Source organism: Phacochoerus africanus, chromosome 8 (genome assembly GCF_016906955.1).
Source record: "Phacochoerus africanus isolate WHEZ1 chromosome 8, ROS_Pafr_v1, whole genome shotgun sequence".
Classification (NCBI taxonomy): Eukaryota; Metazoa; Chordata; class Mammalia; order Artiodactyla; family Suidae; genus Phacochoerus; species Phacochoerus africanus.
The window spans coordinates 61,447,541-61,473,996 of NC_062551.1; the positions used below are offsets into that span (position 1 = coordinate 61,447,541).

Below are 26,456 nucleotides of genomic sequence, written 5' to 3' on the forward strand. Positions count from 1 at the left end.
CATCCCTCCCACTCCCTCCCTCTCCCCCCGGGCAGCCACAAGTCTATTCTCCAACTCTGTGATTTTCTTTTCTGTGGAAATGTTCATTTGTGCTGTATATTAGATTCCAGCCAAAAATCTACTTTTACTTGTTTTTGCTCCACCTGCCTTCAGGAGCTGCCCCAAAAGGCAGAAGTAAGGTCTATGTATTTCAGACCCAAAGTTATTTTCCATTATTTCCCCAAATGTACCTGAGAGCTTATTTGACTTACTGGCAGGAATTTTCAGAGGCCTCCCTTCTTTTTCCTCTCAGGGCTCTGCAGTGCTCCCATAAATTCTGTTCTGCTGTCATTGCAGTCCTTGTCTTCCGTGCCCCACATTGGGCGGCTCTTGCCAAGACCAGCCCAGCGAACAGGGGTGGGGGGGTGAAGGGTGGGCGCTGCAAAGCTTAAGAAATATTAAATACATATAGACCAAGTAAAGTTTAAAGATGGGCTGGGGGGGGCTCAGGACCTCATGGATCAAGAGCCTCAAATGACGATGCCTCATCCTCTTTATTGTGCTCTCAGGAATATAAAAAATGTGAGAAAATAGAAACCCCAAGGCCCTCTGCCTCCATCCAGTCACATTGTATTTGAACTCTGACCTCTACTCCAACATTCTGTATCTCAAGGGCATGATAAGGCTGGGGTCAGCTATCTATGCATAGCATCTTTTTCTTTTTTTTGTCTTTTTGCCTTTTCTGGAGCCGCTCCTGTGGCACATGGAGGTTCCCAGGCTAGGGGTCTAATTGGAGCTGTAGCCGCTGGTCTACACCACAGCCACAGCAATGTGGGATCCAAGCCGCGTCTGCAACCTACACCACAGCTCACGGCAACGCCGGGTCCTTAACCCACTGAGCAAGGCCAGGGATCGAACCCGCAACCTCATGGTTCCCAGTCGGATTCGTCAACCACTGTGCCACGACGGGACCTCCTATGCATAGCATCTCGAGGATCAGTCAGTGCCTGCTCAAGCAGTCTTCTGACTTGAGCTGACCCGGTTTTCCAAAGTCGACACCGTGTCCTCTCGGTGAATGCATGACTTGCGGAGCCAGTTCCCTCCAGCCCCTCACTTACAGTTACTCATGGCTAAGTCCCACATCAGCACAAAAAAGCGCTTTCCCAACTTATAGTTTCCTTAGGGCTTAGAAAATACATTAGGAAGATTTCTTCCCACACCCCACAGCATGTGGAAGTTCCTGGGCCAGGGATCGAACCTGCACCACAGCAGTGACCCAAGCCACTGCAGTGACAATGCTAGATCCTTAACCCACTGACCACCAGGAAATTCCCACTTTAAACACCTTTTTCTCAGAGTGATTGTCAGAGCATGCAGCTCTAGTATATAATAGGGCCTTGCTTATACTTATTTGAAGCCATGCTGTTGCATGCACAAGATGGATAATATTAAATATATATATTGATGCATTTAGTGAAAGCAGCCATACAAGAGTAACTGTAGGATTCCATTTATATAAAATCCAAGGAATTCCCACCATGAAGCAGTGGGTTAATAATCTGACTGCAGGAGTTCCCGTTGTGGCTTAGTGGTTAACAAATCCGACTAGGAGGCATGATGTTGCAGGTTCGATCCCTGGCCTCGCTCAGTGGGTTAAGGATCCAGCATTGCCATGAGTTGTGGTGTAGGTCACAGATGTGGCTCGGATCCTGCGTTGCTGTGGCTGTGGCATAGGCTGGCGGCTATAGCTCTGATTGGATCCCTAGCCTGTGAACCTCCAGATGCCATGGGAGTGGCTCTAGAAAAGGCAAAAAGGCAAAAACAAAAGCGAAACAAAAAAAATGACTGCTGCAGAGGTGGGGGTACAGTTCCTGGCCTAGGAACTTCCAAATGCTGCAGGTGTGGCCATTAAAAAAAAAAAATCTAGAAAATACAAAGTTCAGTGTCTACGTAGAGACGGCAGGTGGCTAGGGCTGACAGAAAAAGACTACACAGGGGCTAGTAGGAAACTCTATCTGTACATGTTCATTACTATGACTTTGGTGATGGTGCCATTGTGCACACATACGTGAAGATACATTTTACATTCTTAATAAATGCAGTTTAATGTGTTTCAGTGTCTCAGTGTACCTCATAGTAAAGATTCCATGTAAAATCTCTCTCTCTTCCTCTACAAATATTATAAAATCTGGCAAAGTAGTACTGACTCCATTAGTACCCTGTCTGATGTCTTAGGTGAGTCAATTCTGACTCCTTCTAAAAAGAGAAAGAAATCCTGGAGTTCTCATTGTGGTGCAGGGGGTTAATGATCTGGCTTGTGTCTGTGCAGGGGATAGTTCCATTCCCGGCCTGGTCAGTGGGTTAAGGATCCAGCATTGGTGCAGATGTGGTCTCGGTTGCATCTGGGGCTTGGATTCGATCCCTGACCCAGGAACTTCCATATGTCCCGAGTGTGGCTGAAAAAGAAAAAATATAAGGAAATTCTGACAAATGCTTCAACCTGGGGAAGTTAAGCTCAATAAACAAGTCACAGAGAGATGAAAAATGTATAGATTACACTTACATAAAGAGTACTGAGTTACCAAATTCATAGACAGGTCCACTATGGAGGGTAGAGGAAGAGATGTTGTTTGATGGGTGTTCAGTTTCATTTGAGCAAGATGTAAAGAATTCTGGAGATGAGCTGCACAAACGTGTGAATTTTTAAACATACAAAACTCTTAAAAAGGTAGGAAAAAAAAAGATTTACTGCTGGAGTTTCCTGGTAGCCTAGTGATTAAGGAGCCAGCATTGTCACTGCTGTGGCTCAAGTTGATGCTGTGGCACAGGTTCCATCCCAGGCCTGGGATCTTTCATATGATGCAGAAGCAGTGGAAGAAAGGTTGATGGTACACTTTGTTACAACTATTTTCTCACAATCAAAAATATTTTTTTTTGGAGTTCCCGATGTGGTGCAGTGGAAACAAATCCAACTAGGAACCATGAGGCTACGGGTTCAATCCCTGGCCTCGTTCAGTGGGTTAAGGATCCGGCACTGCCATGAGCTGTGGTGTAGGTCACAGATGTGGCTTGGATCTGGCATTGCTGTGGCTGTGGTGTAGGTCACAGACGTGGCTCAGATCTGGCATTGCTGTGGTTGTGGTGTAGGCCGGCAGCTACAGCTCCGATTAGACCTCTAGCCTGGGAACCTCCATATGCCTTGGGAGCGGTCATAAAAAGACAAAAAAAAAAAAAAAAACAAGCACATTTATTTAAAAAAGGATTAGTTCTTAAGGATTGGAGCAGGCGTTTTGTGAAGTCTTTCCCCATTTGCACTTCTCCCTCTGGTGTGAACTTTTTGGTGCTGAGTGATGTGGAAGTAGTGCTTGTACATAAGCCCATATTCACTGCACTTCTAAGGTCTTTCTCCACCATGAAATCTCTGATGTATACTGGGGCTAAAGTTGCACGTAAAGATTCAGCTACATTCACTGCACTCAGAAGGCGTTCCTTCAGTGTGAACTCTTGGTATACTATGAGGGGGGAGCTGTACCAACAGTTTCTAATATTTTCTATACTCATAAGACCCACGCCAATATCAGCTGATAAGTTGCTTCTCCAGTGTAGGGAGTTTGGGGTAGTACCTAAAGAATTTACCATATTCTCTGAGCTGGTAAGGTTTTTATGACTGTGAACTCTGTTTAATAAGGTTGAGTTGTATTTGAAGAATTCTCCACATTAAAGGCACCCACTTCATCTTCATTGTGGACTTTCTGGTAATGAATGAGGTGGAATTTCCTAGTGAAGGCTTTCTGACCTTTACTGCACTCATGAGGCCTTTCTTGAATATGGGTTTTCTGATGTTGAACAAGTATACTCTTGTGGCTAAAGGCTTTCCCACATTCACTACACTCATAAGGCCTCTCTCCAGTGTGATTTCTCCAGTGTGTAACAAGGTTGGAGCTATACTGAAAGAATTCCCCACAGTCACTGCACTCGAGACCTTTCTCCACTGTGAATTCTCTTATGTATGATGAGTCTGCAGTGGTACCTAAAGGCTTTTGTCCAGGATGGTTTTACCAATGTTTAACAAGCCTGGACTTGTACTTAAAGAATTCTCCACACAAGCTGCACTCATAAGGCCCCTCTACAGTATGAATTCTCTGATGTCTAATGAGTGTGGATGTGTACCTAAAGAATTTTGCACATTCACTGCACTCACAAGGCTGTTCCCTAGGGTGAACTCTCTGATGTTTAATGAATACAGAATTATACCTGAAGAATTTTCCACATACACTACACTTATAAGGCCTTTCTTCTCTGTAAACTTTCTGATGTTTATTGAGTGTGGAGATATGCTTAAAGAATTTCCCACATTCACTGCACTTATAAGGCCTTCAAACAGCATGACTTCTCTGATGTCCAATGTATGTGGAATTATAGCTGAAAGACTGCCCACATTCACTGCACTCTTAATGTATTTCTCCAGTGTGAATTCTCTCGTGTTTTACCAGTCTCTAGTTATATCTAAAGAATTTCCCACATTCTTGGCACTCATTAGGGCTATGTCCATTGTGAATGCTCTGATGTTTCATGAAATTGGCATTGTAGTTGAAGAATTCCCTGCATATGCTTCACTCATAAAGCCTTGCTCCAGTGTGGATTTTCTGGTGCTCAACAAGTATCTTTTCTCGGCTGAAGGCTTTCCCACACTGAGTGCACCTGTAGTCACGCTGTCTACCACCAAAGGCGTCCCCACACACAGTGTCCCTGTGTGGCTTCCCCACACTGTGAGGGCCCGGCTGCTGCAGGAGGCCTGTGATGCCTGGGAGGTCCTTCCCATCCCCTGTGCACGTCGAGGTCCCATCTGCTATGTGAACGCTGCTCTTTGTCAGACAGGAAGGCTGCCCCTCATCCCTTCTGGAAAGTTTATCTCTAACCTGATGCTTTTCCTGCTGGAAAAGGTTTGTCGCACCACCGTGTGGCCCTCGATCAGGGTACATTCCATCCTGCTTGGGCAGGCGCACAAGGCATTTGCAGAGTGGGTCACACATCTCACATGGCCGGGCCGTCCTCGTGGATGGATCTGGCTCTGGAGTCCTGGCTGGCGACACTGCCACAGAAAGAGCTTGCTCAGATCGTGCCTCCTCATCCTGGGCTCCATGCCAACAACCTGTGGCAGAGAAATGCTGGTGAAGTGCATGGTGATTCTGGTGGGAAGGGCAGCGGATCAGAAGTGACACACCCAGGACCAGAGCCCACGACAGGAGGGCCTGCTGTGCTGAGATGGACCTGGGCAGCTCCCATGATGAGAGAGCCCTGACACAGGTCAGGAGAGGAGAAAGAGGTACACTCTCGGTCTGTTTGGGCAGCTATACAAAGTACTACAGACAGGCTGGCCTCTGAAGAACAGAAATCTCTCGCCCACTTGCAGAGGCTGGAACCCGAGGCCAGTCTGCACTCCTCTGGGTGGCAGACGTCTCCCTGTGTCCTCGCACAGAGGAGGAGCTGGGAAGCTGTGTGGGGTCCATCATATGGGCACGGACCCCCACTCATGAAGACTCTGCCTCCATGACCAGGCCCCTGATAAACCCGAACCCCACCTCCTAACACTGTCGCCCTGGGCAGGAGGTTTGCAACAGATAAACTCTGGGGCGACATAAACATTCAGACCGTAGCCGGGGGGAGCGACAGGACTGCACGTCAGTGCTCTGCAGATGGCTCTCAACACACCTCTGGCTACTGGGGACTAGTGAGCTCTTTGGAGGAGGCTGTGTCTAGACCTAGAAACACCTGACTACGAAATGCAATGAGAATATGTGCAGACGTCACAACACCTTACACACAGTCAAATGAGCATCACTGCAGAGGGAGCAATGAGACAGAACATGTGACAAGTCAGGGCCACACTGGTGTGCGTGCAGTGTGGCAGAAGAAACAAAAATGGGGAAGAGAAGGCAGAAATGAGGTGGTTCACCATCAACCAACGGGGAACACAGGACCCAGCCCTGTCCACACCCTTTCCCAGCCACCCTGCAACAAAGTCGTGCACTTTTGAGCATCTCTGGCCACTGATGTTGTAAAACCCACACTAGCAGGTACCCAGGGGCTGCCCCGTTGCCCCAGGTGAGCACTGACGTGGCGCCTGAGAGAGGCCAGTCCTGGGTGAGAGACAGGAAAGGGAGAGGCCAGCACACATGCAGACAAGATCAAACACAGGACACCCACCACCCTGAAATCATAAGACTTTCACAGGGGAGACTGGGGAACAACCTGTGGTCCCCAAATGAGCAGTTAGGTTGGTGCCTGAAAGGAATGTCAGCAAGAGAAGGGGACGCCCTCGGCACCAAGGTCCAAGCATCTAGACCGAGTGACTCACCCGGGGACAGGCCAGGCTGAGGGCGTCTGAGACCAGATCCAGATTTCTGACCCCTCAGTCCCGTCTTACAAGCATTCAGACAGTAGGAGAGACAGGGCTGCTTGGGGAGAAGGATGACCCTGTACACACGGTCCAGCCCCGGCACCAACACCACAGGGGCCAGGAGACTGGAAGGCAGGGGGACCCATGGCCTCAGCGTGAGGACAGAGCCCAGCCCAGGACACAGGCCGAGAGTGCACACCTTACCTGGCGAGGTCAGAAGTGCCAAGATCTCCGTCATCACGGCATGGTACAAGCGTCTCTGAGCCTCATCCAGGAGCCCCCACTCCTCCTGGGAGAAAGATATGGCCACGTCCTCAAAGACCACACGGCCCTGCCAGAACGGGAAGAGTGGTTCATGAACAGCTTCTGCTTTTAACTGTCCTTCTGTGGATTCTGTATTCATCCACCTGCCAGCCGTGAGTTACGGGGCTAAGGGAACGGCCAAGCCAAGAGCCCACACCCTGAACCTGCTCCGTGATCACTCTCACCCCCAAGCCAGTACTTCCCCTGCTCATCAGCCCAGGGCAGGAACCAGGCCCTGTGGGCAGCAGCCCCCAGGTATTCCTGCCTCCACTCTCCCCCACCCCTTCCCTGCCTTCTTCCAACCTGCAGCCAGAGGAAGCCCGTCCAAACCTGGGTCATGGCACCTTCCTCCTCTGCTTCAAACTCACCCACTACCCACCAACCTGAGCTTGGGGGACCAGGACCTCTCTGAGATCTGAGACCTGTGTCCTGCTCCCCCAGCTCCCATTTCCACCAGATGTAACAGAGACCTGCAGTTCCCTGAACTTGCCCGCCAGGTCTCACCTGCAGCTGTGTGAACCTTTTGCATCCTGTGGTCAGGAGGCCCTGCCCCGTCTCACCCCATCAGGTGTCAGAAATGGAACTGTTCCAGAATACCTGAGACTAAATACAGGACCCCAAGCCTGGGGAAAGCACGAGGTCTACAGACGCAGGAGAAGGAGAAGGGACACAGGTCGTGGGACACTACCCTTCCCTGGGGGCCTGCGTAGCAGGGTGACCCTCCACTCACCTGTTCTGGGTCCGTAAGCATTTCTGCCGCTGCCATGGGGCCCTGGGGGAAGAAGGAAGCCATAAGACACAGGTAACAATGTAGGACCCTATAGCCGAGCTGGGCCACCCTTCCTTGCCCTGGACCGCGGCTGACAGCCTCAGCTCAGTTCCTCAGAAAACAGTACTGCCTCTTACCAGCTGGGTGACCCTGGAGAAGGACTCCCTGAGCTTCAGGGGAAAGTAAAGGCTTATGGGGATAAAATGCTTCCAACCTCATGGGGCTCACGTTAGTATCTAATGGAAGGAATTCATACCATGTATCACCTATGACTGTCCACGGAGTCCACAGTTGTGTACACATTTTTTTCTCCGCTTTTTTTGTGTGTGTGTTCGAGTGGGCGGGGGGCGCACCAGAAGCATGTGGAAGTTCCCAGGCTAGAGGTCAAATCAGAGACACAGCTGCCAGTCTACACCACAGCCACAGCCACACCAGATATGAGTCACGTCTGTGACCTACACCATAGATTGTGGCAATACCAGATCCTTAACTCACTAAGCAGGGCCAGGGATGGAATCTGTATCCTCATGAATAGTAGTTAGGTTCCTAACCCACTGAGCCACAATGGGAACTTGTTTGTGTTTTCAGAGCAAATGAAGTGATAGCGTTTTGAAATGTGAGGTCTTAAATTTTCACTTCTTTTTAAGATTTCAGAGGTAGCCATAAATAAAACTTTACATTGTAACCAAATATCTAGAGGTAATTCAACGCAGAGCCAATTACAAATGTTTGCATAAATTTAATTGAGTATATAGGATCATTTCTAATTGCCTGTGTGTATGTATTTTGAGGAATATTACTTAGTTTTTTTTTTTTTTTTTTTGAGCCTCCCCTGCAGCCTATACAAATTCATGAGTTAGGGATGTAATCAAAGCTGCAGCTGCCAGCCTATACCACAGCCAGGGCAACAAAGGATCTGAGCTGCATCTGCATCATACGATGCAGCTTGTGGCAACTCTGCATCCTTAACCCACCGAGCAAAACCAGGAACCAAACCTGCATCCTCATGGATACTAGGCAGGTTTCTACCCTGATGAGGCACATTGGGACCGCCTATTTATTTTTTTAATCTTTTTTTCCCCTTTGGCCTCACCCTTAGCATGCAGAAGTTCCTGGGCCAGGGATGGAACCAGTGCCAGAGCAGCGACAATGTCAGATGCTTCACCCACGAAGCCACCAGGGGACTCCTAATTAATGTTTAAATTAATAAATATTTCGTAGTTCCCATCGTGGCTCGGTGGTTAACGAATCCGACTAGGAACCATGAGGTTGCGGGTTCGATCCCTAGCCTTGCTCAGTGGGTTAAGGATCCAGCGTTGCTATCAGCTGTGGTGTGTGTTGCAGACAAGGCTCAGATCCCGTGTTGGTGTGGCTCTGGTGTAGGCCAGTGGCTACAGCTCCCATTAGACCCTAGCCTGGGAACTTCCATATGCTGCGGGTGCAGCCCTAGAAAAGATGACAAAAAACAACAAAAAAAAAGAGGAGTTCCCATTGTGGCGCAGTGGTTAACGATTTCGACTGGGAACAATGAGGTTGCGGGTTCGATCCCTGGCCTTTCTCAGTGGGTTAAGGATCTGGCATTGCCGTGAGCTGTGGCGTGGGTTGCAGACATGGCTCCAATCCCGAGTTGCTGTGGCTGTGGCATAGGCTGGCAGCTATAGCTCCAATTAGACCCCTAGCCTGGGAACCTCCATATGCAACAGGAGCAGCCCTAGAAAAGACCAAGAAAAAAAAAAAAAAAAAAGAGTTTCATACTTTTTTTTAAACCAGCTACACCTCCGGTATATGGAAGTTCCCTGGGTTAGGGGTTGAAATGGAGCTGCAGCTGCAGGCCTACAGCACAGCCACAGCAACAACAGATCTGAGCCACATCTCCATCTGCAATTTATGCCACAGACTGAGCGAGGCTAGGAATTGAACCCGTCCTCTCATGGATACCTGCTGAGCCACAGTAGGAACTACTGTTTCATACACATAGTTAATGAACTCTGTGGAAGGGACTGAGCAGGTAAGTCAGCTATTAGTCCATTCAGCAACCCGGCCTACCTACTAAGTCAGCCTCAAAAGGGAGCCAGTGGGGAGCCCTTGACTGAAGCAGGGGACCACTTCTCTGGCCCTCGGGGGTGGAGGTGAGGCGGCAGGGCCCTGGTCTAGGACGCAGTGGCTGCGCCAGCCTGGCCCGCCTTCCCCTTGTTCTATCTCAAGTGGCCCTGGGCTCAGCAGAGCCTGCAAGTGGAGGACCCACACCAGCACACACTGCAGGGAAGCGCCCCGTCCCATCCAGCCCTCCTTTTCTTCACACAGGCCACGATCCTCCTGCGCCAGGCCTGCTCTTGTCTGTGGCCCATCAGGGATGCGGACACCTGCCCCCCATGTCCTGCCCTCCCTCACCACAGGGTCCATCTCAAGTAACAGTCCTAAGAGTGCCTCCTCAATCCCATCCCCAGGCCACACCCTGGCCCGTCCACACCCGCCACTCCTTTGAGGTCTCCCCTCCCGCCTCCTTCCTCTGCTTCCAGACTCTTACCTTCTCCTCCATGTATAGTGTCTCCATTTGGTGAACCATATGGTGATCTCGAAACATCTCGGGACCAACATGTCCAAGAACAACTCAACCTCTTAGCCCCTGAGCCTGCTCATTGCACCAACCTGCCCATCTACGTGCTTTTTCAGATATTCGGGCAAAAACTTTGGGATGGTGTTTCATTCCCGCCTTTGCTTACAATCGTATTTTATAAATCAGGGAATCCAACTGCTCCTTCTTTGAAGGAGAATCTCTTCGTATTTCCCCTGTCCCGAAACCACCCCAGTCCACCCCTACCATAATTAATTCTCCTTGGTTCTATCGTGGTCGTCTCCTCCGCAGTCTCCCCGCCTACATCTCACCCTGTCTTATAACTCTGGAGACGGTCATCTCATCCCTTCACAACGATCTGTGGATTCCAGCGGCTCAGGCTGACGTTCCAGGGGAGACACTTCCTACCCTCTGGCCCCGACACAAGACACCCCGGGTTGCCCCAATGCTGCTGACTCCGTGCACCTGCCAGCCGCGCACAGGCGGCCCCAGCCAACTCTCGCCCGCACCCCAGCCACCTGGCTGAAAGGGCGACCCTCCCGAGACCGCCCTCTGCTCTGAACTCTGGGGCTGACCCGCAGGGAACTGACCACACGCCCCTCCGTTCGAGTTTGATCTTCAGAGCTGGAAGTCGGGCCAGGTGGGGGCCGGGAGACGCAGCATCAATCTGGGCAGGGATCATCCCTAAGCCTCTCCGCCAGCTCTTTCCTCCCTTTTCCCAAGTGCCCACCAAGCAACGCGGAAGCCCGGGATGCGGAACTTGCACAAATCCCCGAATACGAGACAGGAAGTCCCGCCCCGACACGCGCACGCACTCACCCCGTCCTTCTAAGCTTTCATTGGCTGCATCATCTGGGGGCGGGACTTCCGGGGCGTCTCCCAAGTGGTGTTTCTTTTCCATTTTGGGGGAAGGTGAGTCTGGATTAGCTGCTGAAGTGCTTTGTTTATTTATATTATTTATTTTGTCTTTTTGCTATTTCTTTGGGCCGCTCCCACGGCATATGGAGGTTCCCAGGCTAGGGGTCGAATCGGAGCTGTAGCCACTGGCCTACACCAGAGCCACAGCAACGCGGGATCCGAGCCGCGTCTGCAACCTACACCACAGCTCACGGTAACGCCGGATCCTTAACCCACTGAGCAAGGCCAGGGACCGAACCCGCAACCTCATGGTCCCTAGTCGGATTCGTTAACCACTGCGCCACGACGGGAACTCCTGAAGTGCTTTAAAACGTGTAAGGAGAGGCGCGTTCCCCGCCGACCACGGGAGAATGCGAATCCCCCCGAGCCCTGAGTTTATGGCTGTGGTCTTGTTCCCGCCCCTCTTCTTGCCTACCCAGGTCCCGCTCTTCCTACTGCAGGTGGCGGAGGCCGCGCCGCTGAGCCCGGTTCAGGTGGGTCGTGGGTCTTGTGTCTCCTGCGCCCCCACCCGGCCTGACTCCCGCCTCCGAGGACCAAATTCGGACCGAGAGGCGTCCGCTTAGTTCCCTGCGGGTCAGCCCCAGAGTCCAGAGCAGAGGGCGGTCTCGGGTGGCTGGGGTGCGGGCGAGAGTTGGCTGGGGCCGCCTGTGCGCGGCTGGCAGGTGCACGGAGTCAGCAGCATTGGGGCAACCCGGGGTGTCTTGTATCGGGGCCAGAGGGTAGGAAGTGTCTCCCCTGGAACGTCAGCCTGAGCCGCTGGAATCTACGGATCGTTGTGAAAGGAGCGGCGATGATATGACCGTGTCCAGTTAGAAGTTTAAAATTTGGAAAACCGGGAGTTCCTGTCGTGCCGCAGCGGAAACGAATCCGGCTAGGAACCATGAGGTTTCTGGTTCGATCCCTGGCCTCGCTCAATGTGTTAAGGATCCGGGGTTGCGGTGAGCTGTGGTGTAGGTCACAGACGCGTCTCGAATCTGGCATTGCTGTGGCTCTGGCATAGGCCGGCGGCATCAGCTCTGATTTGACCCCTCGCCTGGGAACCTCCATATACCGCGGGCGGGGCCCTAAAAAGACAGAAAAAAAAAAAATTGGAAAACCGAGTGCGATGTCGGCAGGGAGACTGCGGAGAAGACCACCACGACAGACTCCTGGAAAATTACCTTAAGACAGGGAGGTCGTGGGACATGCGTGATTGGATGAAATTCTGCCTTGATTTCATCCCTAGAGTCTACAGGACTTGGTCATGCACCACCTACAGCTGTGAGCAGCAGTAGGGAGTAAAAGACCATTTCAAGGTTTTGTTTTGTTGTTTGTTTGTTTGTTTGTTTTGACCTGAAAGAGTTGAGTTGGGGAAGTCATGGCAAGGAGCATGTTCCAGCGCGAAGATCCTGAGAGGAATTTTAGATGAGAGCTCCTGCCCTCTCTTGAGCTTGAGGGATCATCCCATGCGTATGTGGACATAAAGATCTGGCTGCTGGGCTGAGGCTCTTCCAGGGCTGGAGGGTGTGGGCTGGACCAGAGCATGACTTGGGAATGGGACTGAGGAGAAAGTGTCTCAAGGATGCCACTTTTGATGTGCCTTGAAGTGGGAGAAGAGCTGAGACTCTCAGCTTAGGGCCTAGGGGTTTCTTCATCCCTGATGTTCCCTCCGTAAAGGAACCTATCCAGCTCAGGAGGTGTTCTGTCCTGTGTCTTTAGAAAAGGATGCTTGATTGTGGCAAATTGTTGGCCTGGGTGGAGATGGAGGTGTACGGAAATGTAGACTCACCCCTGCAGGTCCAAGAAATAGCCAGCTTTGTGGAGGAGTTGCGTTCCCGACAAGCACACTGCTGGCTCGCGCCCTCCACCACTCAGGGCAAGAGGAATGAAAGTGCTATAGTGAGTGGATCCTGCAGGTACACTGGAGGGGATCTTTGCAAACAGGAAACTGGCTTGTTTGTATAAAGGAAAAGCAACAGCCCTGCCTGCTGAGACTCTCCCGGCAACTCCTTGAATTCACAATGTATGAAACACGAATCAAGATATCAGTTAACCAGTGGTCTTGCAGTGGCACAGTGGCTTAAAAATCCTACTACAGGAGTTCCTGCTGTGGCACAATGAGATCCATGGTGTCTCTGTAACGCCAGGATGAGGGTTTGATCCCTCATAGTGAGTTAATGGATCTGGTGTTGCTGTAGTGTAGGTCACATCTGTGGCTTGGATCTGATGCCTGGCCCAGGAATTCCATATGCCACAGGTGTCCAAAAATGGAAAAAAAAAAATCCAACCGTAGCAGCTTGGGTCGCTGTGGAGGCGTAGGTTTGATCCCCACCCAGACACAGTGGGCTAAGGATCTGGCAGTGCTGTAGTGTAGGTCGCAGTTGCAGCTCAGGTTCAGTCCCTGGCTCAGGAGCTTCCATGTGCCCCAAGTGCAGCCATAAAGATTTTTTTAATTTAAAAATATTTACACATTGAGAGGCGATTAGAAATGAATACATTCAGGAGTTCCTGCGGTGGCAATGGAATCAGCAGCATCTCTGCAGCGCTAGGTCACAGGTTTAATCCCAGGTCTGGCACAGTGGGTTACAGGATCTACCATTGCCACAGCTGCAGTGGAGTAGATCAGAACTCATCCCTGGCCTGGAACTCCATTTTCCAAGGGGCGGCTGAAAAAGTAAAAAGAGAAAAGTAAATGAATATGTTCAGTAAATTAAACATGGGGACCGTTTATTAAAATTGATTGTAATGTTAATTTACCTATAGTGTTATGGGTTTTTTTTTGTTTTGTTTTATTGTCCCTTTAGGGCCTCATCCACGGCATATAGAGGTTCCCAGGCTAGAGGTCCAATGGGAGCTGAACCTGCCAGCCTACGCCACAACCACAGCAATGCGGGATCCCAGCCGCCTCTGCGAGCTACACCACAGCTCATGGCAACGCCGGATCCTTCACCCACTGAGCGAGGCCAGGGATCGAACCCACATCTTCATGGCTGCTAGTCAGGTTCATTGACCGCTGAGCCACAAGAACTCCTTACCTATAGTAATTGCTGATAGTTAATGTACATCACAGTCTCTGAAAACCTTAAAAAGCAGAAACAATGTGGAGTTCCTTTTGGCTCAGCATGATATGGGTCCAGCATTGTCACGGCAGTCGCTTGGGTCACTGCTGTGGTGTGGGTTTGATCCCTGCCCTAGGAACTTCCACATGCCACAGGCATGGCCAAAAAAAACAAAAACAAAAAAAAAAGAGAGAGAGAAAGAAAAAGAAAGGAACACAGGTCTGGAACTGAGGAGCCGTGTCCAGGTCGCAGACAGCCCCAGCGCAGTGGACAGAAGGACAGCTATGCATCAGGTTTTGGAGGAAACTTCGTGAGGGTTTTGGTGGCAGGAATGGGAAGGAGGAGGTGAGGTGTGTGTCTCTGTTGGCAACCTGAATGGTGTTGGTGTGTGTCACAGAGACAGATGAGGAAGTGGAGCGGCTGGTGGTCGGGGAAGGGGGATGTGCCCCTGAGGGTTTCAGGGTAGACGAGTGTAAACGGCTTCCGGGGGCCGCGGACCTGAGATAGACACGGAGGCATCTCCGTGAGGAGCTCAGGTGTCGGTGAGTGTGCTGCCGGCATCAGCAGGGCTTACTACCCCTCTTGCGACCCACCTGGGATTTGTGGGGACTCTTGGTCAGGCCTGCATCATTTAATTCCAGCTGGGAGGGGAGTTTAGGTGGATCAGCCGGGAGCATTGCTAGGCCTGAGGTAGGGGTGGGGAGTTAGGTGCAGCTGGGCTTTGAATGAGGGTCAGATGAAGAGAGGCTGTGAATGCTTGTGGGACAGCGTGTGGAGATGCGGTCGAGGGCCCAGTCAAGAGGGCTTCCTGTTAGGTTTGGGGCTGTGAGTGTGACGTGAGTGACAGGGCCAGGTCAGGAGGACTACAGAGGGAGCCTGGTGCTCTCTGGCACTGGGGAACTTGGGCCTTCTAGGGGAGGCTGGGGCAAAATAGGCCTCTGATCCCATTTATAAAACACTGTGTGGCTTCCACGGGCACAGTGGCATGGCGGGCTGCTGGCTGTCAGGAGCGGAGCTGGAGAAGAGGGACCAGATGTGCAGAGAGGGTCCCTCTAAGTGCTGTGCAGGGGAGGAGGAGCGGGAGCGTGTAGCCCGAGGCCCTGACCCTGGGCACTTCAGGGAGGATGGCAGTTCAAGTTTGCTTGTCTGGGAGGAACGTTGGCGGGGGGGGCCTGCGAGTAACTGACTAAAAGTGGGGTAGCGTTCCCCTTCTGGGACCAAGTTTATTTATTTATGTTTGTTTGTTTGTTTGTTTGTTTTTGTGTCTTTGCCTTGTCTAGGGCCACACCTGCAGCATATGGAGGTTCCCAGGCTAGGGGTCAAATCGGAGCTGTAGCCACCGGCCTACGCCAGAGCCACAGCAACATGGGATCCGGGCTGTGTCTGCAACCTACACCACAGCTCACAGCAATGCCGGATCCTTAACCCACTGAGCAAGGCCAGGGGTCAAACCCGCACCCTCATGGTTCCTAGTTGGATTCGTTAACCACTGAGCCACTATGGGAAATCCAGGGACCAGAATTTAGATGATGGTCGCCCCGCCACTTGTTTTTATTGTGTTCTGGGCACAGTGATCTGTGGAAAGAAGGGACAGAGACACTGGTACCACCAGACCTTGTGTCTCTTCCGAACTTGGCGAGCTGGGGCGGAGGGAGTGGAGTCGGGGAGGAGACCAAGGATCCTGGGAGAGGAGCTGCCCGTTGATTGAACCGTCTCCATCTTGGCCAGGACTTGTGTGGTTTTTTTTTTTTTATGTAGGTCTGCATTTTTATTTTATTTTATTTATTTATTTTTTTCCACATACCTGGAAGGAATACTTTAGATTGTTATTCTCAGGTTGGGACTTGTGTGGTTTACAGATATGGCTGTACTTTTCTCCCAGGAGGAGTGGGGGCTCCTCGATGAGGCTCAGAAATGCCTGGACCACCACGTGATGCTGGAGACCTTGGCGCTTCTGTCCTCACTGGGTAAGGCCCCTGCACCCACCCAGTGTCCTGGGCTGGGCTGTCTTTTTCCCCTTTCCCAGGGCAGCTCTGGCTTTCCCACAAGCAGACAAAGGGCAGAGACTTCCTTTCGTGGTTCCCTTGCATATGCGTGTGGGAGGCATTCCCAGGCTGGGTGCGCCCAGCCGCCTCTCCCCAAGCAGCCCCATTCGCTGCTGCTCTGCAGCCGTGCCTGTCCCTGGTCAGGACACTCTGTTCGGATGCGTGGAGGTCTTCTTCCTTCCTCTTGCTGACATTTTTAGGGACCTGCCTATGCCAAAATTCGTGGGCACCACTGGTAGAGACTCCCGACTTTACAAGACTCTCCTGTGCCATTTTCGTGATTGTAGAATGTGGGCTGTCGTGTTGGCCCGCTCTGGGGCATGCTGTCCCCTCCCTGTCCCTGTGTTTCACCTGTGCTGGTGTGTGCCAGGCCCCGTGTAGATGCTCACCGTGAGGAAGAGGGAGGGCCCTGGGTGCCTGACGGGATGGATGTTACTCCCATTGGGGCCAAAGGGAAAAGGCTCTGGAGCTTGGGAGAGGGGAGAGGGTATGTCATCAAAACTGGCTACGGGAGTTCCCACTGTGGCTCAGTGGCTAACGAACCTGCCTAGTATCCCTGAGGACGTGGGTTTGATCCCCGGCCTCGCTCAGTGGGTTAGGGATCCAGCGTTGCCGTGAAGTGTGGTGTAGGTTGCAGAGGCGGCTTGGATCCTGTGTTGCTGTGGCTGTGGTGTAGGCTGGCGGCTACTGCTCCAATTAGACCCCTGGGAACCTCCATATGCCGTAGGAGCGGCCCTAGAAAAGACACACACACACACACACACACACACACACACACACACACACACACGAGAATATTTAAATCTTGCAAAGCAACAGTGTACCAGGAAGAGTATTGTGAGTGTAGTGACTACTGACAGTTATTCAGCTCTTAACCTAAACTCCAACAACTCTAATAAATTTAAATTGGAGAAACGTCTTCGAAATGCATGCGATGTCCTCTTCCCTTGTTCTACAATTTCAGAGCAAAGCTCTGGAGATTAGCCTTTGTGGAGGAGAAATCAGCCAGACATGGAACCTCATGCATCCAGACATCCTAGGGAAATTCTCTTAAGTACCAAGAAGACTGGAAGATTTCAGGATGCACCTTGCACTTTCGGACCTGCCTGGAGTCCTTGGCAGAAATAAGCTGCTGCCAGTAGCTGTTATAGGAACCTTCCTCTACTGTATACCAGGGGATCACGGGGCTCAAGAATCCTCCTTGAGGTGCTCAGAGAGGACAGAAAGCTCTGCCTTTCCTTCATCTGGACGACTCACCAGTTGCTTGATTTTGAGCTGCCCCTTTCCCTCCCCACTGATTGTTTTTGGTGGGTTATGACCCAGCTTTGGACAAGAGGACTCTAGCTGGCTTCTGCAAGTGGCTTATGGAGATTTCCCTTCTTAGTATATTTGATTGACTTGTAAGAGTTGGGTTGGTTGATTTTTTTCCACCCTGAGACTCACCCACCCCAGGACTGCCCAGCTCACCCTGCAGGTGTGTGTGGTGATAAGGTTCTTATAGATGAAGGATGTTTATTCGTGGGATGCTATTTAATATCTGCTGTGGACGGACTGAGAGTAGATACTCCCTGCTCTGCCAGAATAAAAGAGTCAACAGATTTTGTGGGGACCTCTAGTTTATATTTACTCTCAGGAGGGAAAATCGAGGATAAAGAATAGCTCTCGGAGTTCCCGTTGTGGCGCAGTGGAAACGAGTCTAACCAGGAACCATGAGGTTGCAGGTTCAATCTCTGGCCTCGCTCAGTGCGTTAGAGATCTGGCCTTTCAGTGAGCTGTAGTGTAGGTCACAGACGAACCTCCAATCTACATTGCTGTGGCTGTGGCAAAGGCTGGCAGCTGTAACTCTGATTAGACCCTGGTTTGGGAACCTCTATATGTCGCATATGCAGCCCTATAAAGACCAAAAGGGGGGAGGGGGCAGAAGATCTAAACAGACATTTCTCCAAAGACAAAAACCTGGGCAAAAACACATAAAAAGGAGTTCCCGTCGTGGCGCAGTGGTTAACGAATCCGACTAGGAACCATGAGGTTGTGGGTTCGGTCCCTGCTCTTGCTTAGTGGGTTAATGATCCAGCGTTGCCGTGATCTGTGGTGTAGGTTGCAGACGTGGCTCGGATCCCGCGTTGCTGTGGCTCTAGTGTAGGCCGGTGTCTACAGCTCCAATTCGACCCCTAGCCTGGGAACCTCCATATGCCGCGGGAGCGGCCGAAGAAATGGCAAAAGGCAAAAGGCAAAAAAAAAAAAAAAAAAGACATAAAAAGATGCTCCATAGCACTATTAGGGAATTGAAAATCAACATTACAATGAGGGGAGTTCCCCTGGTGGCTTACTGGTAACAAACCCGATGAGTATCCATGAGGACTTGGGTTCGATCCCTGACCTCACTCAGTGGGTTAAGGATCGAGTGTTGCCATTAGCTATGGTGTAGGTCCAAGACTTAACTCGGATCTGGCATTGCTGTGGCTGTGGTGTATGTAGGCCAGCAGCTGCAGCTCGGATTTGCCCCCTTGCCTGGGAACCTGCATATGTTGCTGGTGCTGTCGTGGAAACCGCAAAAACCATGGCAGTGGAAGGAGACAAACAGCACTCGGAGATATGGAAAAGCAAGGATTATTCAGCTCCGGTTGGGCTCAGAGGAGTCACCTCCAGAGTCTGAGCACAGGTCTTTGTTCTCTGCAACTTTGATACATTACAAGGTCTTGATTTTCCCTCTTAAGCATCCCAGACCTCCCCCCTTCCCCAAGCAGACACTGTTCCTCCCTAAGAAACTGAGCAAGCAAGGTTACAGAAGCGGAACTGATAAGCAATGCTGGGAACACAATTAGCAGGGCTTCTGGCTTGGACATAGGGTACATGGTTGCTACATTATTACAAGAAGGGTGGTATGAGGCAAGCATAGCTGAAAAGGCTTGCAGGTACCTTTTTAGCCAAGGGGGGGGGGGAATGTTGTTCCTTAGTTAAAAATCTTACATCAGTGCAGCCCTAAGCACCCATCCCGCCACCCGCCGCACAAAACCCCAAAACTAAAATGAGGTACCATCTTACATCAGTCAGAAAGGACATCATCAAAAAATTTACAGGGAGTTACTGTTGTGGCTCAGTGGTAATGAACCCAACTAGTATCCATGAGGACACAGGTTGGATCCCTGGCCTCGCTCAGTGGGTTAAGAAACCATGAGCTGTGGTGTAGGTCAGGGGCTATGGCTCCAATTCAACTCCTAGTCTGGGAAGTTCCATATGCCTTGGGTAAGCTTGGCCCTAAAATAAAATAAGGATACAAATGAACTTATTTGTAGAACAGAAAGAGACTGGCAGACTTTGAAAAATTTATGGTTATCAAAGGGGACAGGCAGGGGGAGGGAAGGGTGGATTGGGTGTTGGGATAGAAATAATCTTAAATTAGGTTGTGGGAGTTCCCATCGTGGCGCAGTGGTTAACGAACCCGACTAGGAACCATCAGGTTGCGGGTTTGATCCCTGGCCTTGCTCAGTGGGTTAACGATCCAGCATTGCCGTGAGCTGTGGTGTAGGTTGCAGAGGAAGCTCGGATTGCAAGTTGCTGTGGCTCTGGCGTAGGCTGGGGGCTATGGCTCCGATTGGACCCCTAGCCTGGGAACCTCCATATGCCACGGGAGCGGCCCAAGAAATGGCAAAAAGACAAAAATAAATAAATAAATAAGATAAAATAAAATTAGGTTGTGATCATGGTTGTATAATAATAAATATAAAATTCATTGAATTATTTAAAAATAAAACAATTGCAACAACAACAAAAAAAAAAAAACCCTACAGAGTTATGTATTTGATCATATAAAAGGCTCCAAGGAGGGTTCAAAGTGAGGGCATGATTACTTTTATGTCTTTCTGGACAATATTTTTTTCCCTACACCCTCAGCATGCAGGTTCTGAGGCCAGAGATCAAACCTGAGCCACTGCGGTGACAACGCGGGTTCATAACCTGCCGAGCCACGAGGGAACTCCTGGACAATAGTTTTAATAAAACAAAGGTCACACTGATTCTTTCATGCATATTTGAAGTTAGCACCAAAGACAATCCCAAGGGAGGAATTTCAAAACACCCTGCTTGGTAAGAGCGTCCCGGAAATAAGACTGGAGGAGTAACGGGGAAACCCACTCACGCCTGCCTGCAGGCATCCTAGTCTGCCTCCGAAAGTTCCAGGCACTTTACAACCCTTCGCAGACACTCTGTCCCTGCAAAAAGCTCTGCTGTTCCCATTTGCATCACGGCTTGGGAGAGGGCTCTAGGGTGGTGAAAAGGCTGCCCCGGGGCTGCAGAGAGAGGCATCAGGCAGAAGCCCCGACACGACACGGGAGGGGCTCCTCAGAGGCACCGGCGCCAGAGGCTCCTCACGGTGCCTGAGGGTGAAACCTCCCGGAGAAACTCACCCGGCCCAGCTGGGGGCCGGGCAGCCTGCAGAGGGTGGGCAGGCGGTCGCCGATCTTCTCGAGGCGGTTCACTGGCTCACCCGGGACCGGGCTCTCCAGCAAGTGCGCGAGGTGGGCGTCTGCGCGTGGAGAACCCAGGGCCTGCACAGGCTTCCTTGTCGTCCCGGGTTTTACCCCCTCGGCGGCAGCTCCTGAACCTCCCCGAACACGCGCCGCCGCTGCGCTGGTGTTGCATCTGCCAGGGAGCTCGGCGGGCGCCCTTGCGGTCCTCTTCCTCCCACTGGGCGGCAGACCCAGTGGCCCTCGCCCCGCAGAGCCGCGTGGTCGCGGTGGAAAGGAAAGGCCGGAGACGGGCAGGTGCAGCAGACCCGCGGATGCTCCTTGACCAGGCGGTTGCCGCCATGGAGTCACTCTGATGAATATGCGAGCTCACAGTTGGTCGGCAACAAGGAGCTGAGCTCAAAAAGCTGGTGTGGGCAGAAGTTCTCTTGTGGCGAAGCGGGTTAAGGACATGGCCTTGTCCCTGCAGTGGCTCAGGGATCCACCAGGGCACCCCGGTCACACGTCTTTTCTGTCGTGGACGTGGTCTAACGCACGCATGTGCGGAGGCTAGTTGAAGGGAGTCTGCCTGCGGCCTTCGCAGTGTCCCCAGGACACCCGCGCATGGCCTCCGAGTTGCGCTGCGATGTGCCATTATTGTTTCCAGACTCAATGGGTCCTTCCCTTGGGGTGCACACTCACCGAACACACCCAGTACCTTTTTTTTTCACGAATTTTTAAAATTAATTTACAGTGTTTTCTCAAGTTCTGTTGCACCGCAGAGTGACCCAATCACACACATTTCCCTGAGCTGTGCAGGAGGGTCCCACTGCCCATCCATCCCCGATATAACCGTTTGCAGCCAAAACACCCCCAAATGCCCATCCACACCACTCCCTCCCCTTGCCCCCTTGAGAACCCCAAGTCTGCTCTCCTTGGCCATGACCTCTCTCTCTCGTTTGTGTGTGTTCGATAGGATCGGCTGTTCCATATTTTAGATTCCACAAGTAAGTGATATATGCTATTTGTCTTTTGCTTTCTGGCTTACTTCACTTAGGACGAGAGTCTCTAGTTCCATGCATGTTGCTGCCCGTGGCATTAGTTTGTCTTTTTTTATGGCTGAGTCATATTCCATGGTATATGTATGTACCACGTCTTCCTAATCCATTTGTCTCTGGATGGACACCTTGGATGCTTCCATGTCTTGGCTGTTGTGAATAGCGCTGCTATGGACATAGGGTGCCTGTATATCTTTCAATGAAAGTGTTGTCTGGATGTATACCCAGCAGTGGGGTTGCTGTATCATATGGTCGTTCTATATTTAGTTTCCTGCCGTACCTCCATACTGTTTTCCACAGTGGTTGCACCAGTTAACATTCCCCCCACCAGGAGTTCCTGTCGTGGCTCAGCAGAAGTGAATCTGACTAGCATCCATGAGGATGCAGGTTCAATCCCTGGCCTCCCTCAGTGGGTTAAGGATCTGGTGTTGCCGTGAGCTCTAGTGTAGGTCACAGGCACACCTCGAGACCTGTGTAGCGGTGGCTGTGGAGCAGGCCAGCCGCTACAGCTCTGATTGGACCCCTAGCCTGGGAACTTCCATATGCCATGGGGGTGGCCCTAAAAAGCAAAACGAAAAAAAAAAAAAAAACCAGACGAAAAAACACATTCCCACCACCAGTGGAGGAGGGTACCTTTTTCTCCATACCCTCGCCAGGATCTGCTATTTGTTGACTTGTTAATGGTGGCCATTCTGGCTGGTGTGAGGTGGCACCTCACTGTAGTTTTGATTTGCATTCCTCTAATAATTCAAGATATTGAGCATTTTTTCAGAGGCCTGTTTGCCATCTGTTTGTCTTCTTTGGAGAAATGTCTATTTAGGTCTCTGCCCATTTTTCAGTTGGGTTGTTTCATTGTTGTTGTTGAGTTGCATGAATTGTTTGTATATTTAGGCCCTTGTCTGTTGCATCGTTGGCAAAGATTTTCTCCCGTTCTATGGGTTGTCTTTTCATTCTTTTAATACTTTCCTTTGCAGTCCAAACGTTGAGTTTGATTAGGTCCCACTGTTTTATTGGTGTCTGAATTGTCAACAAGATGTTGCTGTAATTTATGTCAAAGAGTGTTCTGCTTCTGTTTTCCTCTAGGAGTTTCATAGTCTTTGGCTCACTAAGTCAATTAAAGCAGAGCATTTATTACTTGTGACAAGTAAGAACGCAGGGAAAGAGCCCTCAAAGCACTAAACCTGGGGTCACGCGTTTCCTATTCATGAAAGCACTGGCAGGGAAACGGTTACTCTGAGTTGCCAAAAGCTGCAAGCAAGCAGGCATAGGTAATTCGCTTGGGCTGAGTTACCTTGTTCACTGGGACATGCTGTAACCTTTTCAGAACATTAGGTATTTGGAACTTTCTGCAATGAATCTCCTCCAATCGCTTTCCTCAGATCATTCAACTTCGCAAATTTCTATTTGTAAATTCTTTCTCTGTCCCTTTGAGATGTACATCAGTCTTTTGAAAAGCTAAATAAATCTCTTGCCAGTCTTACAACTCTGTAAAAATGTGGTCAGAGATTGTAATTTATGGCGGCGATGGAGTGAGGACAGGCGCGCCTAATAGCATGGCCACTTCCCTGGGGAGAGGAGAGGCCCCACGGGCCAGGTAGGGCCCCGTGAGGCCTGTCACGTGCAGGCTCAGGAAGCAGGACCTGGGACTGGGCCTTTAGGACCACAGTGTCAGGAAGAGCTGGGTAGTGACCTCCCCTCTGGGACAGGAAGCGAAACCACGTGTGCTGTTGAAATGGAGTTTTAACTAAAGAACAACCCCCCCTTGGCTAAGAAGGCAGCTGCAAGCCTTTCCAGCTGTGCTCATAACTATGCCACCCTTCTTGTAATAACGTTACAACTGTGTGCTCTCTGTCCAAGCCAGCAGCCCTGCTAATCAGGTACCCAGCATTGCTTATCAGTTCCACTTCTGTAACCTTGCTTGCTCAGTTTCCTAAGGAGGAACACTGTCTGCTTGGGGATGGGGGAGGTCCGGGATGCTTACATGGAAAAATCAAGACCTTGTAGTGTATAAAAGTTACTGAGAACAAAGACCTGCTGCTCAGACTCTTGAGGTGACTCCTCTGAGCCAGCACCGGTGCTAAATAAACCTTGCTTTTCCCCGAGGGCTGTTTGTCTCCCTCCGTTGCTACGGTTTTTGCGGTTTCCGCAACACTGTAACTGGAGCCTGGGAATTTGTAACCCGTCAGACGCGCTTGGGGGTGGGCTGGGGCGAGGTCGGGCGTGTGGGCGGCCCGCAGTCGGGATCCTTCCTGCTGAAGTTTGAGCCCTTGGCGGCTGCCTTCTGGCGGCCACTTCTCTCTTTTTCCTTTGGGCAGCACATGTGGAAGGTCCCCTGCCAGGGATTGAACCTGTGCCACAGGAGGGACAACGCCGGGTCCTTAACCCGCTGCGCCACAGGGGATTCTGTGGTGGCCATTTGATACCGTCGCTTCCCTCCGGAGCGGTGGCGACTTTCATAAGCGAAGGGATTTGCTAGCGGTGCCGGAAGCAGAGTTCCGGGAGGCCGGCAGCGCTGGCGGGATCCTCCCGGTCCTGCGGGACGGGCGGGCGCGCATCGTGCTCGCTTAGCATATTGTATCCGCAGGCTTTGGGGGGAAGGGTCGACCAGCGCCGCGGGGAGCGGGAGCGGGAGCGGGTGCCTCGGGTCTGGAGATGGAACTGGGGCCGGGCCACGCAGGGAGCCCCGAGGAGGGCGCGACAGCCTGGGCGGAGGTGCCTCTGCGGAGGTTTGCTTCCTGGGGGCGAACCTGCTTGGCGACCCGAAGCCCCACGTCCATGGGCCCCTGGCACCTCTGCCCCCCACTGCCTGGGGGTCAGGGAGACAAGTGGGCTGTGAGCACGGTCCTAGGACTGGGCTGCAGTCCCAAGAGGGCCCCATCATTGTTTCTCACTGGTTCAGCCTCAGCCTCAGCTTCCAGCCTACTAAAGTGTCCCTGTTCTTCAATAGGTGAAAATTTCTTCCTTCTCAGCTAAGTATTGTTTTGGGTTTTTATTTTATTTATTTGGAATTCTGGCACCACCTTTTGGAAAGAAAACATGAAGGAAAGTGGTGCCTCCTTTTCTCGGTCTCCATGGGTCTCCTACCTGTCTGGCCAGACAGAAATGGACAAGTTCCAGGATTCCTTTCAAGACATCCAAAAAGAAAACAGTGGCTGCCAGATGGCATGCGGTAGAAGCAAATAGCTGCTGCCGACCATCACCCAAGTTACCCGGCACTTCTAGGATGAACTAACAAATGGGGCTGTCAAGTTCTCTCACGTGAAGATTACTTAGCATTGATCTTGAGTACTTGCAGGGGGTGGGTTTTTTGTGCTCGGTGTATAAGAAAGTGGTGACATTGCTTTATGACCTTACACTCTTTTGTGCGTTGCCTGTGATGTGCGCCAGTGGAGTCTCCTGTTTGTGGAATAATAACACTTTCTCTAGGTTGCAGAGATTTTTCTGGGGCAGGTTGTGTTAAGCTATTTTGTCCCCCAACATTGGTCAGCTGTTAAATAGTATGAGAGTCAGAACAGATGAAGCTGAAACATGTGGTAAGGCCTAACAGGTATGGGGCCTAGGAATTTCCACAATTAGAGGACTTTTCCAAGAGGTCATACAAACAAGTTCAAGACCCTTGTGATACACAACTGAACAAGTTGTTACATTTTGCATCCTGATTGCAATGAATATACCTTAAACACGTTTTCAAGACAGTTATAATAATTGAGCTCAGTGGGTTAAGGATTCACCACTGCTGTGAGCTGTGGTGTAGGTCACAGACACAGCGTAGATCTTATGTAGCTGTGGCCTAGGCGAGCAGCTGTAGCTCTGATTATTTGACCCCTAACCTGGGACCTTACTTATGCCTCAGGTGCGGCCCTAAAATAAATAAATAAAGCTGAACTCAAATGTGGCAGGCTGATTAATGCTGCTCCGCCCCCCCCAAGATGTCAGTGTTACCATCCCAGGACCCTGTTAATGTTACCTTATTTGATAAAAGGCTTTGCAACTGATTAGGGATTTTAAGATGAGACTAGCCTAGAATTATGTGTCCTCAGTGATGGTCTCACAGGTCTCCTTTTATTTTTATTTATTTTTGGCTGCCCCCCCTTATGTGGAGCTCCCTTGCCAGGGATCAGATCCAAGCTGAGCTTTGAACTAAACTGGACTTGCTGCAACGCTGGGTCCTGAACCCACAACCTAGTGCTCCCAAGTCCCTGTCAATCCTGTTGTGCCACAGGGGGAGTTCAACAAGTCTTTTTTTTTTTTTTTTTTTTGGTCATTTTCTTTAGGGCCACACCCGTGGCATATGGAGGTTCCCCGGCTAGGGGGTCTAATTGGAGCCTTAGCTGCTGGCCTAGGCCACAGCCACAACACCAGGTCTGAGCAGCATCTGTGACCTACACCACAGATCACGGCAACTCGGGATCCTTAACCCACTGAGTAATGCCAGGGAGCGAACACCCAACCTCATGATTCCTAGTCAGATTCGCTTCTGGTGTGCCATGACAGGAACACCTCTTTTTCTTTAGGTACATATTTGAAAGTACCTATTACCAAATGGATGAGTATTTTCTAGTATCAATTTTAGAGGTTTGCTGGGGGTGGGGGGAATTAAAATGGCATAAGAAAACTTGTGGTTTCGGAAGCGTTGAGTCTGTGCAAAAACTGTATGAAACCATGTACCTGCAAAAATGTTTTAAGTCAGTAATTACACTTAGTGTTTTAGAAGCACAATTATGTTCTGGACTGTCCAAAACCACTCTCAGATTCTATGGAAGGACTCACAGAACTCAGGGAAGCTCCTAAATGAAAGGATTATTACAGGGAAAGGATACAGATGAACACCAGGAAAGGAAGATGGCCTAACAGGACAAAACGCAGGAGAGACTACTTTGCCAGTTTCCAGTTGCCCCCTGGCTTAAAAGTCTCACAGCATCAATG

At 50.8% G+C, this 26,456-nt stretch overlaps 1 protein-coding gene and 1 pseudogene across 4 annotated transcripts in view; one reads left to right on the top strand and one right to left on the bottom strand.

Moving 5' to 3' along the window:
• Positions 1–3,632: 3,632 nt before the first annotated feature.
• Positions 3,633–10,807, bottom strand: LOC125132906 (zinc finger protein 548-like; annotated as a pseudogene).
• Positions 10,808–10,890: 83 nt separating this feature from the next.
• LOC125132904 (zinc finger protein 548-like) overlaps positions 10,891–26,456 on the top strand; it is a 42,824-nt gene continuing 27,258 nt past the window's right edge. The window contains exons 1-3 of one of the 4 annotated variants that reach the window (XM_047790758.1): positions 10,920–10,938; positions 11,364–11,417; positions 15,865–15,949. Coding sequence is in view for 1 of the 4 variants with exons in the window: in XM_047790761.1 (XP_047646717.1) it covers positions 11,295–11,417; positions 15,865–15,949; positions 16,992–17,011 (228 nt within the window). In the remaining 3 variants the exon portion in view is untranslated. Of the gene's footprint in view, positions 10,939–11,212; positions 11,418–15,841; positions 15,950–16,991; positions 17,627–26,456 lie in introns of those variants that run through there. The other 3 variants (XM_047790757.1, XM_047790761.1, XM_047790759.1) reach the window with 3 other exon arrangements.